Here is a 12,227-nt window from a genome sequence, read left to right on the forward strand (position 1 = left end):
TTGAAGCAGATCTCAGTAGAGTGCAGTATTGTTCGATCAAATCAGTAGCGAAACACCATCATGCCGATATTTTTCCATCGCATCATGATAATCTCGATGCAATAAAAATGGTATCCACCTTCTGACAAATTTTTTATCAACGAAGAAAGCGCAGAGGTGAACTTACAAGCATTGCTGGATTTTGAATGCATAAACCACTTAGTGACAACGTTGATAGAAGGTCAAAACATGGACCTTCTAACTTCAACACACGAATTTGAGTTTTTGCATAAATGGGGCTGCGATGGCAGTGGAGGACATTCCCTTTATAAGCAGGCTTTCAACAATGAAAGCTCTAGTGACGGATATATGCTACTAACGGCAATTGTTCCATTGCAATTAAGGGGGATTCATGTGAAATTTTGTGGACAAACCCAGCTCCAGCATCCACGCGGTTTTGTAAACCATTAAGGATTCAGTTTGTTAAAAAAAAAAAACTAAAATTTCTTTGGATCAGGAAGAAGAACATTTTGAAAATCACATAGCAACACTTAATTCAACAATTATCATTATTAATGACGAGCATTCGATTAAAATTCACCATAAACATTCGATGACGATGATTGACGGAAAAGCTAAAAATTAGACCTGTGCGCCGATCAAAATATTTTCGGCGGCGGCGTGATATGTTATTTTCTGCCGGCGGCGGCGGCGTGGCGGCGTGGGTCGGCGTGAGTTTATTTCACCTATTTAGAAAAAAAAAAAATTCTTTCCAAACCAATCGCACATTGACAAAAAATGCTACCCATATTTGAGTTCAGATTACTGGAAATCGCTAAAACGTAGGTCACTCAGAGTTTGAGTAAATTTTCCGACACTTTCCCGGGGAAAACTTTTCGAATACAGGGAAAAATTAAGAAAATTGTACACAGGTTAGAAGTGTACTAGAAGACCGATTAAAACCTCAATCAGTTTTTCCCATATTCGAGAAGTTTTCCTCAGAAAAGCGTCGGAAAATTTATTCAATCTATGAGTGACCTACGATTTCGCGAATTTGAGTAATCTGAACTCTCATGCTGCGTTAGTGTGGTGGTCAGAATCAAAAGAGGCTACTGCACAGAGGAAACTAGCAAAACTTCAACGTCTAGCATGCATTGCAATAACGGGTGCGGTGCGTAGCACCCCATAAAAAGCATTAGAAGCAATCCTCAATCTGCTGCCCTTTCATGAACATGTACCAGGTGATCTTGTTGGTCATCTAAGCATCTTCTTGTTTATGACTGTAATAAGTCGTATATAAGTTTCTACAATTGAATTGTAACACTACTAGGGTTACAATACATCCAAAGAGGACCAGTGATGAGTATGAATGGAGACTGGATGAAACCAGAGGACAACTATGAAATTTCCTTCAATGTTTGTGAAACGGCACGTTCGGATTGGGAAACTGGTGGTCCTAACATTCGTCAAGGCTCAATCATATTTTTCACAGATGGCTCAAAAATTGGAATACGAACAGATGCAGAAATCTTTGGCCCCGGGACAAATATTTCAGTTGCGATGGGACATTTTCCAAAAGTGAGCCATACTGTGGAATATCATACTGTACGGTAAAAATGGAACTCAAATGCTGGGAAGAGCAAAGGATGATGGCCAATTAGATGACTGTCACAAACTGCAACCAGCCGAAAAGATTTATAACTCCTAATATAACATACACCAAAAAGCTCTTAGAGCTCAATAAAAGAGCTCTTAGTATATACACTGGCCTAGTAACTGGACACTGTCCTAGTAGATATCACATGAAGAACATTGGTCGGGTTCAGAGTAATATCTGTCGTGTCTGTAATTTGGAACGTGAAACCTCGGAGCATCTGTTCTGCAGTTGTGGTGCATTACACAAGCGTAGATCCAAATTTCTTGGAAGTATTAGCTTACAACCTAGTGATATTTAGTCTGCAAAAATGGTTTTATAAACCATATTATACCGGACTGGGAAAAGATGTGTCCAGGCAATTAGCTGTCTACTCGTTAAATAGTGGTCGGTTGGATACTTTTTCCCAGTCTTTCACAAACTTTGTAACAGAATCCGCTGCCTTTACATGTGTCCGCAAGTATGCTTTGGTCAGGGCCCAAAAAGTTTCGATTGGCCTGGCCTGGGGACAGTTTAACGGATTCATCTCCTTGGGTACGAATTGGACCTTGTTGGCTTTATACCAGGCTATCGTGTCCTTGGAGTAATTAACCGACGCCAAATCCGGCCAAAACAGTGTTTGCGGATCATGGGTAACAGACGCTTGTTTAAACACTCACGCACGTAAACATCGGCTGTCATTATCTCCGTTGTCACAAACGGTTCGGAAAGCATACCACACTCACGAATGGCTTGCCCATAGCATTTTTACCGATTTTTTTTGAAAAAAAACCAACCTATCCGCGTCGTCAAACACTTCGGCTATCACTAACGGTGTAGTACTGATCACTACGAAGAGTTTTGTAATCAAATTTAACGTATGATTCAACTTCCATAATCTCAAACACCGATTTTCCGCACAGCAACTGGTCGTATAAACCTTTTTGACGTTTAATAGTCTTTTTCTATCTAGCATACATGGATGAATTAACGGTTTGTTTTCCCACTAATCTGTTTCCCTCTTGCTCGTACTCGTTCAATTTAAATGGTGTAGTAGTGTGCGCCGATTAAACGTCAAAACTCTCTATAACTTAAGTATGTCTCCAAGTCCACAGGCGTACATCGTACGGGCTAGGCAAAAATGTGCGTCTATCTTGTAAACTGTCGCTTTAATGGCCCTTCGCTCATTTTCAACTTCTATTCAATTTTCATACTGCCGTACTCTAACGGAACTATCCACCTACCCTCTTCTAAAGATCATTCTCTAGCTAATAAATCATCACACTAAAGCTTCATGTTAGCATTTCCAACCAACTCTGAAAATCGTTAACTTCGCGTATGAAGTAACATAAAAAACACTTTGAATTTGATAATTCGCTAATTTCATCAGAATGATCTCAAGAATTTTAGAATAATTCCCCTTCTCTTAAACATAGAGGCATATAAGCTTTAACAAAAATGATACTGCATTTTTTAAATTCTTTGCAAAACAATCAACAAGATTCTTTGAAATAGATTATTTTCGTAGTTGGAAATGCTTAACATCAAATATCAGAATTAAAGTGAAAAATAGATGAGGAGATGAAAGTAAAGAGTTGATAGTTCCGTTATAGTACGGCAGTGTGAAATTTGTATACAGAAAGTAGAAAGCGAACAAACGACAATTTTGAGGAAGGTACGAATCGAGTAGAGCATCTCCTTTACAAAGCTCATCCGTTAATGAGGGATGCTGAGGGGTGTTTCCCCCTGCCATCACTGGCAAAAGGGATGATCGCCGATTTGTTCATGTACCTCCGATGTGCGGAAACAGTTCTATCGATTGTTTCACACTCAAGTCGCCATCTGACGTAAACAACTACCCGATTCGTATCTTCCTCAAAATTTTCCTTTGCTCGTTTTCTACTTTGTATATACAATTTTTACTCTGCCTTATTATAACGGAACTATCCACTCTATAATTTAATCTCCTCATGTATGGTATAAAATCTCAACTTTAAGTCTGATATTTGACGTTAAGCATCTCCTACTAAGTAAATCGTTAAATTTACGCATGAAGTAATAACAAATGAACAGTTAAAGTAGATCATTTTCGATTTGATATTGGTTCTTCTAGGAACTCCCTGAAGGCCCATCCCATAAATCCATTTTAAATTTATTTGAATTCTCCTTAGAATTTCGAGACATTTAATAAATTTCAGCTTAGAATAATCATGGACTGGATCCCCTGCATTCAATTGGAAATTCAATTCATATTCTCCTTAGAATTCCCATAGTTTTTTCTCAGAATTCTTAAAATTAAAATCCATCACAGAATATCTTTAAAACTATTCTCAGAATTCCTTCGAGATTGAACCTTCAAAATTCGATTCCATTGGAATTCTCGGAGTTTATTTCGAACTCTTTAGAATTTCAGAACTAATTTTGAATTGAAGTGGTTAGAAGGAAAAGGGTGTAAGTGACTTTGATCGCTTCTCTTCATCGACTTTCTCTTTCGATACTAATTCATTGATTCGTGTGCTATTCTGGATGCAAGATGAGAACCTCCTTTATCAAACTATGTGGGAGAAATAGCGCAAAATCTGTTTGTAAAGCTGTGACTGTCAAAAGAAAAAGTCGGTGAAGAGAATCGATCAAAGTCACTTACACACTTACACCCCTTTTCTAACCCCCTCAATTCTTATTAGAATTGAACCTAGAATCCTCAACTAATCATCATACAATTTTTCTCAGAACTCTCGTTAAATGCCGAGGGGGGCGACACATCTAAATCTCAATTCTAGATGCTCAAAAAATCTCACACTAGCCAATAAATCTTTGAAAAATCTTCTTTCATTTTTCGCATCTACTTGCATCGCGCATCATCTTTTTGCAGGAAATCTTCGAAATCGTGATAAATCTTTTTTCTATCTACTCAGCGTACGCGCAGCTATCCACAGCAAAACACAATATTTCCTGCATCGTAGATAGAGTCGTCCCCCTCGTTAAATGCCCCCTCAATTATATTGGAATTATTTCCAAAATTGTGTCGGAGCTAAATTTTGCGTCTCTAATAATTTAAACAATAATCAAAAGCGACGCTTGTATGTGTTAAGCCAAGTTTAACTATATAGGTTAACCAAGCTTAAGATTTAAGCGGAGATGAAGAAATCGGTCCTCAGAGCACTTAATTTCACAAGAGACTTTCGTAGTCTGTACTTTGGTATTCTTCTCTGATATCCTTCAAAATTCTATTAAAATATTCTTTGGATTTTTTAAAGTTATTAATCATCCTTGAAAGACATTTGAAAATCTATCACAGACAAATACATTTGGCAAATTTCCAAGGTTTACAATGTATTTTCTGGGAATGGAGGTATATTTTCCCCGATTTTTAATCGAATTTGAAGGCATTTCCCAATAGTTTTCCTCGTGTTCAAAAGTTTTGCGGTTCACTGATCACCCTGTTTAAAATTTTAATTTTTTTTTAACAGATATGTAAATTTTGTCAAAACTACTTAAGACTTTAGTGCTAAGTACTCAATTTAAACATATTGTTGATATTTTTAAATTTCACTCTATTTTAGTAGTGAAAAAGTGACTTTAGTGGCTATTTTTAGGGAAATAGTGACTTTAGTGACTTTTTGGTGTAAAAAGTGACTTTTTAGTGACTGGCTTCAAAATAGTGACCAAGTCACTAAAAAGTGACCTGCTACCAGCCCTGCCTTTTCTTGCGAGTGAAAGCTTGCACGATTTTCTGGTTCAGATTTTGGTCAAAAGGGTTCGGTTTACCTCCAGATTTTTGCTTGTCCTGGAAAGTTGTTTCATCACCATACTTCTGAATCGCATTTCGAACGGCTCCGATGCTTACACCTTCCAATTTCGCTAATTTACTCAGATAAATGTTGGGAATTGGGCTGAAAGTTTCCTTAATAATGATATTTAAAAGAAAATGTGTATAGTACATCATTTGTGCACGATCTGTTTGCGCTTTTCCGGAGAAATGCTTCGCATTGTCACGGAAATGTAAAGAACCGCAACTTGCGATACACGAAACTGTTGGTCGAAATGTAAACAATAATTCAGCGTGATAATCAGCTGTTTAAACGGCATCTGAAACAAGCAGGGGTGTTCGAAAGTCGTGCTTAGACATTCTGGAATACCCTATATTCACTTATTCTCCTTTATGTAAATCCGACTTGAATTATTCATTCCTGTGTGCTAGATCGAGAAAGTGCGAACAAACGTCAAAAGACTAAATGACAATCGCTGCACCACACGCTAATTTCAACGCGTTCAAGATAAATTACTACTAAAGGGTGCTACGGATTTGTCATCGGCGTGACATAAATTTATTCGGCGGCGTGGAAGATTTTACTTCGGCGGCGCGCCGGCTAAATTTCATCGGCGGCGGCGGCGTACGAAAATCGTCGGCGGCGGCGGCGTGGCGCGGCGGCGCACAGGTCTACTAAAAATACGTTGACAGAGACTTCGTCCATGGCTACATGTTGTGCATGTGGAGTCATACCATCTAAAACTAGCAATCCAACGGCCAGTAAATACATCCGTTTATGCGTATGGTATCCCGGTACTGCATTCAAAAATTCGTTTTTTCGAGTGCTTATTACATGTTACTTACAAAATGGACATCAAGAAATGGAGTGCCAAGCAAGATGACTACATACAGCGGAAGCTCATAATTCAGGAAAAAACTTCGTGGATACGGTTAAACAAGAATCCGGTAGTACGAAAGACAGAAACACCACACGTCGGTGCCAAAATCTCACCGCAAATGTTAAATATTAAAATACACTGCACCCTAGTCAGAGGGGACTTTTGCCCCCAATTAACAAGTTCGAAGAATTGTTTAAAAAATATTAAATTTGAAATCACTAGCGTCTGATATACATGTTCAGGTAAATTTAAAAATCAGTCAATTTGAAATGGCAAGCGCCCTTGGTAGACAAGTTCAGAGAAAAAATATCAAAATCGTTAAATTTAAAATGTTTTGCGCCCCTGATAAACACGTTCTGGAAAACATTTAAAAAAGATATATTTGAAATCATCGGAGGCGAACCAGCCTCAGGCTGAAAGCCTCCTTAATAAAGAAAACTTAACTAACCTTATATTTCAAATGACTTGCGCCCCTGGTAAGCATGTTGAAAATGATTTAAATCATTCAATTTAAATGGAAAGCGCCCCTAATATACATTATCAGGGAAAAGTTTTTAAAAATTTAAATTTAAATCTGGATTTCTGAAAAAATATTAAATTTTAAATAGCCAGCGCCCCTGGTAGACAAGTTGCGGTAAAAGTTTAATAAAAATGTTAAATTTCAAGAGGTTTGCGCCCCTGGTAGACAAGTTCAGGTGAAAATTAGAAATAGCTAGTGCACCTGGTAAACATGTTCAAGTTGAAATTTGCAAATGGCTTGCACCTTGGGTAAACACGTGCTGGTAAAAATTGATCAAAATAGTTAAATTTGAAGTGGCTTGCGCCCCTGCTAAACATGATCAGAGAAATTTTTTTTTTCCTTTGGTTTGTTTTTTTCTGTAATTTTTCAGTAATTTTTCTGCTGAGCCCAATGCTACCGACGCCAGGAAGGCAGCTCCCAAACCTGGACCCTACCTATCGACCCATCAACTCATGAACCGGGAACCAACGGCTTTACTTCCCTTCCCTAAAAATCTACCCCGTGATCAGAGATGTTATGCCTCAGAACATCCCGGCGGCGCCGACTGGAATTGAACCCAGGCCTGCTGGGGTGAGAGGTAATCACGCTTACCACTACACCACCGGCGCCGTTCAGAGAAACATTTAAAAACATATATAAATGTGAAATGGGTAGTGTCGCTGGTAGACAAGTTTACGGATAAATAAAAAAAATATCTTGCGCTTCTGGGAAACATGATCCAGGAAAAATTGAAAAATAATGTTATCTTTTAAATGGCTTGCCCCTCTTGGAAATATGATCAAGAAAAATAAAAAAAAATATAATGCACCCCTGGTAGACATGTTCTGGAAAAAAAAATTCTTAAAAAATGATGAAAATCTTTAAATTTGAAGTTGTTAGCGCCCCTAAATTTTAAATGGCTTGCATACCCTGATAAACATGTTACGGAAAAAAAAAATCAATCAAATATGTTAAAATTGAAGTGGCCTGTGCCAGTTAAAGTTAAATAATACCCTTGAACTGTTAAAAACTTCATCTGATTGGGGTTAACCACTAACGGTGATTGGCTGAAAATTGGCGTAACTTAGTGGCGTAAGATAAAAAAATTTACATGATGATGCTTTCAAAATTCTTTCACGTTGAGGTATGGGAAGGAAGTTTGGAATCATATAAAAAGATTGACATCACTTCGGAAGGTACTGAATCACTTGAGAATAGCTTGGAATCACTTTCAAAAAGAACTGAATAACTTTGTAAAATTAGGAATCACTTCGGAAAGTACTGAATCATTGCAGAGAACATTGAATAACTTATGAAAAGTTCGAAATCACTTCAGAAAATTTTGGATTTACTTCGGAAGGGCTGAATCACTTCAGAAATGTTTTCAATCACTTCGGAAACTACTGAGTCACTTAGGAATGTATTGTATCACTTTAGAAATGTTCGGAATCACTTCTGAACGTACTGAATCAATTATGAACACTTTAGAATCACTTTAGAAAGTATTGAATCACTGCAGAAATGTTCAGAGTTACTTCACAAAGTACTGAATAACCTCAAAAAAGACCGGAAACACTTAATAAATATTCGAAATCACTTTGAAAAGTACTGAATTATTGCCGAAAGTTCACTTTGAAAATAATTGAATCACTTAGGAATGCAGAAATGTTCGGAATTACTTTGGAAAATACTGAATATCTTCAGGAATGTTCGGAATCACTTTGGATAACTTCGGAAAGTACTGAATTATTTCAGAAAGCATCGAATCACTTTGGAAAGTATTGAATCACTTTAAGCTCGGAATCTCTGCGGATAATATTGAATCACTTCAGAAAATTTCGTATTCATATTCGAAAGTACTGAATCACCCCAGAAAGTTTGCAATCATTTCCGCAAGAACGGAATCACTTAGAAAATAATTGAATAGGTTGCTTCCACTCACTTGCTATAACAAATTGTTTTCTGAAATAATGAAATCATTAGATGATATAATGATATGTTGTACTTGCGCAAGTAACAAGAACAAAGTGAAAAGTGTGTGTTTGACTCATAAAACCTCTCAATTTCGCTTTCAGAGCGTCACAATCAGCGATCTTATGATTCGTGAGCGTTCACTCAGAGTGAGCGCTCACGAATCGTAAAATCGCTGTTTGTGACGCACTGAAAGCAATATTGACAGGTTTTATGTGTTAAATATATACTTCACGACCCCTTCTTTTAACCTTCAAGTACTAAGAACCATTATAACATCTAATGATTTCATAATTCCGAAAAACATTTTTTTATAGCAAGTGAGTGGAAGCAACCCTGTGAATAAGTAAGGAATGTACTGAATCACATCAGGAACGTTCGGAATCACTTTGAAAATAATGAATCGCTTCGTAATGTTCATAATCAATTCGGAAAGCACTAAATCATTCCAGAAAGTACTGAATCACTTCAGTAGTTCAGTGGAGCACCGAATCTTAAAAAAAAAAGTTCAAAATCTTTTCTAAAAGTACTGAAACACGTTAGAAAATCTCCGAATCACTTTGAAAAGTACTGAAATACTGCAAAAAAACTTCAGAAAGTACTGAATCACTTCAGATAGTACAGACATAATTGAGCATGAGAATGATTAACCGCTCGCGGTTGCTACTCCGTTTTTACCAGATTACCTGACAGAGAAGCAACAAACGATGCGTTAGACTAGCATGCATCTGCAATGTGTAAAAACTGGTGATGTCCTATTTTCCGATAGGGAATAATAGCGCATAATGTTCAATAACTTGATATCGAGTTATATAACCATAATAAAAATGAGTATCATGGCTACTGCGATAGCGAATTTGTATGGGATTGTTATTCTATAACTCGATAATTCTATAACTCGAGTTGTAGAGAGTGCACTGTAGTTACGTTTCCAAAAACGAGATCTGTCTATACTGCCATTACATTACATTAGGAAAATTTGGAATCACTTTGGAAAAGTTCAGAATCACTTCAGATAGAACTGAATAACTTGAACGGAGATGAACTAGCCTACGGCTAGAGAGATCTTGAGAGCGTCTAAAACAAGAACCTGATATAAACGAAAAAACCTGGCACTGAAACAGTAAACGCATTGCCTATTATGGTTTCCAAAGGTAATATCAATTGTAACAGCACAAACATCTCTTGTTCTTATTTCAAAGATTTGCATAGCGAAGATTGTGTTATTGACACGTTCACATGCTTGAGGAGTTTGGTATTCCACTTTTGCTAAAAGTAGTTGGGGAATTATGAAAGTAAGATTTCTTGTACAAGAGCCAAATGGGATGGGCCATTTTGCATTATTGTACATATATTTTTATGGTTGCTGTTCATTTATGCTGGTGATTGATTTATGCTATCTTAACAGCAGTCATCATTTATAACTACTCAAGATAAATCCACCACCTCTAGCATAAATTGAACAGCAACGTAGAAACCATATTGCCAATATTGGTAATTTCTATTTCTATCTAATAAACTAATTGAAACAACGTCATCAATATTGTGGGCGGACGCATCGTTAGTTAAGAAAGATTTATATTTTAAGGGCGCTGGTCAATATTCGGTGCGACTACTTAGCTCAAATTTTAGGAATACAGCACTGGAATGCACGATATTACACTTTTTGTTACCAGGTGAATGTTTGCCATTGAAGAAAAAATTAATGAAATTTTGACTATGTGAAAAACAATTTTGTCAACATTGCACGAAAGTCTGTCATTGACAATGACAAATCTTAGTACTTTAATCAATGATTGTTAAAGCTTAAGGTTAATATAGAGAAATTTCAGGCTAGCGAAACGATTGGTATGTAAGTTTGCGTAATTGTTTTTTTTATTTGATAATGATTCACATTTTTGCTAAAGTTCGGCCATTTTGGATCTTATAAAATTTTCAAATCATTCAAAAAATTGTAGCACGGAAACGGCATTTCTAATCGAAACGACGCCTGAGACAAAGTTGTAACGAAAAGTAATGTCAGGCTGGGAAAAATAAACAGAAAAAGATCTGTTTTTAATTTATTGACCGAAACATTTTAAAAAAAATATTAAAAAACCAAATAGCTCAAAGTGTCTTTGCCAGATTTACACAAGTACATTTTGAAATATTAAGGATTTAAATTTTTTATTCTTACTTCAAATGAATCCATGCCTTTGTTTGTATATTTTTCCCAGAAAAAAACATTATTTTTCTCTACAACTTTTTCTAGGATGTCATTTCGATCAGAAATCCCGTTTCAGTGCATCATTTTTTGGAAAACTGCTAAGCTGCCATTTTTAAAATTTTACAACATCTGAAATGGCCGAATTTTAGCAATAATGTGAATCATTGCCCATAACAAACAATTATGCAAATTTTCATGCAAATCGTCGAATTTTTCCGACTCGTCATTTGGCGTGGAACTGCTTATCGAATGATTTTTTTTTAAATCAATCAAATGCTGGCAAATTCAATCCACCAAATCTGTTTATTGTAGTAAATTTATAAAATCATACTTAAAGAACCACCTTGTAGCACTCTTGCCACAAATCAGTTACAGAAACTTCTATACAATCTATTTCAGTCAAACACAAGTTGCTGCAACTGTTTGCGACGGAAGTGTGCGCTACACGGGCAATATGTTTAAGGCAAGGAAAATCCAAACAACAATTTTACAATACTCACCTCCGAGACCTCGGTCTGGCAGCTCTCCACCGATTTGGTGAGCTCCTGCAGTTGCGTTCGGATCTCGCAGAGGGCGACCGTGGTCTCGAAGTGCCGGTCACCCCGCTGCAGATCGTCTAACTTCGCCGACAGATTCATGCTCATCACGCTGACCTGCTTCTGCAATCTGCGTTGGTTGATGCGATGAGGTTTGAGGAAAGAAAGGAAAAAAAAAACCTACAATTAGTTCACTGTCGAAGAACATTACAATTCGGATCACACTGGTTAACTACTACTGGTCAGGGATGTGGGATGGCTTCGAAATAGTTGAAGGACGTTTTTTTTTGTGTGTTCATACAAACAAATAATAAAACAGAACAAAAAAGTGAGACTTTGATTGCTGGATCGATTGACGAAACTGTTTCGAGTGTGGAAGTCACTTTGTCGGAGAGAAAATGCACACAAATGAACGGTGGTGGTTGGAGAGGAGATAGAGAATGATGGCTGAGTAAAATCGGTTAGCGATTTAGCGAGCGATAAACTGTTCTACAAACTAGTTCAATGGTGGTAGCAATGTTATAATATATTCTATGTTGTGATCAGCTTCGCAAATGATTCCTGTCCTGTTGTTCATTTGCTGGTGATTAATTAAAGCTAAAGTTTTTTTTTCATGAGTGTATCGAAAGTAGAAAGCAGCAGTGTGAGTTTTAACAATAGCAACGATACGAATGTCTTGGTCGGATGGAAATTTTCCTTTCTGGGTGGTAACATTTTGTATCGTAATGAATGAAAAAGTTTGGGAATGTTTCC

General features: G+C 36.9%; 1 protein-coding gene across 11 annotated transcripts in view; it reads right to left on the reverse strand.

Annotated features, from left to right (window-relative positions):
* Positions 1 to 12,227, reverse strand: part of Glut1 (Glucose transporter 1) — a 317,829-nt gene that overhangs the window by 178,855 nt on the left and 126,747 nt on the right. For 10 of the 11 annotated variants that reach the window (XM_065224649.1, XM_065224648.1, XM_065224654.1 and 7 more), the window contains one exon: positions 11,439 to 11,604. The exons of the other annotated variant lie outside the window; for it this stretch is intronic. In XM_065224649.1, coding sequence (XP_065080721.1) covers positions 11,439 to 11,604 — 166 coding nt within the window. The remainder of the gene's footprint in view (positions 1 to 11,438; positions 11,605 to 12,227) is intronic. 11 annotated transcript variants of the gene reach the window in all.

Source organism: Ochlerotatus camptorhynchus, unplaced genomic scaffold (genome assembly GCF_037179485.1).
Source record: "Ochlerotatus camptorhynchus isolate MF236.1 unplaced genomic scaffold, CSIRO-AGI_Acam_v1.1 ptg000213l, whole genome shotgun sequence".
In the NCBI taxonomy this organism is placed as follows: Eukaryota; Metazoa; Arthropoda; class Insecta; order Diptera; family Culicidae; genus Ochlerotatus; species Ochlerotatus camptorhynchus.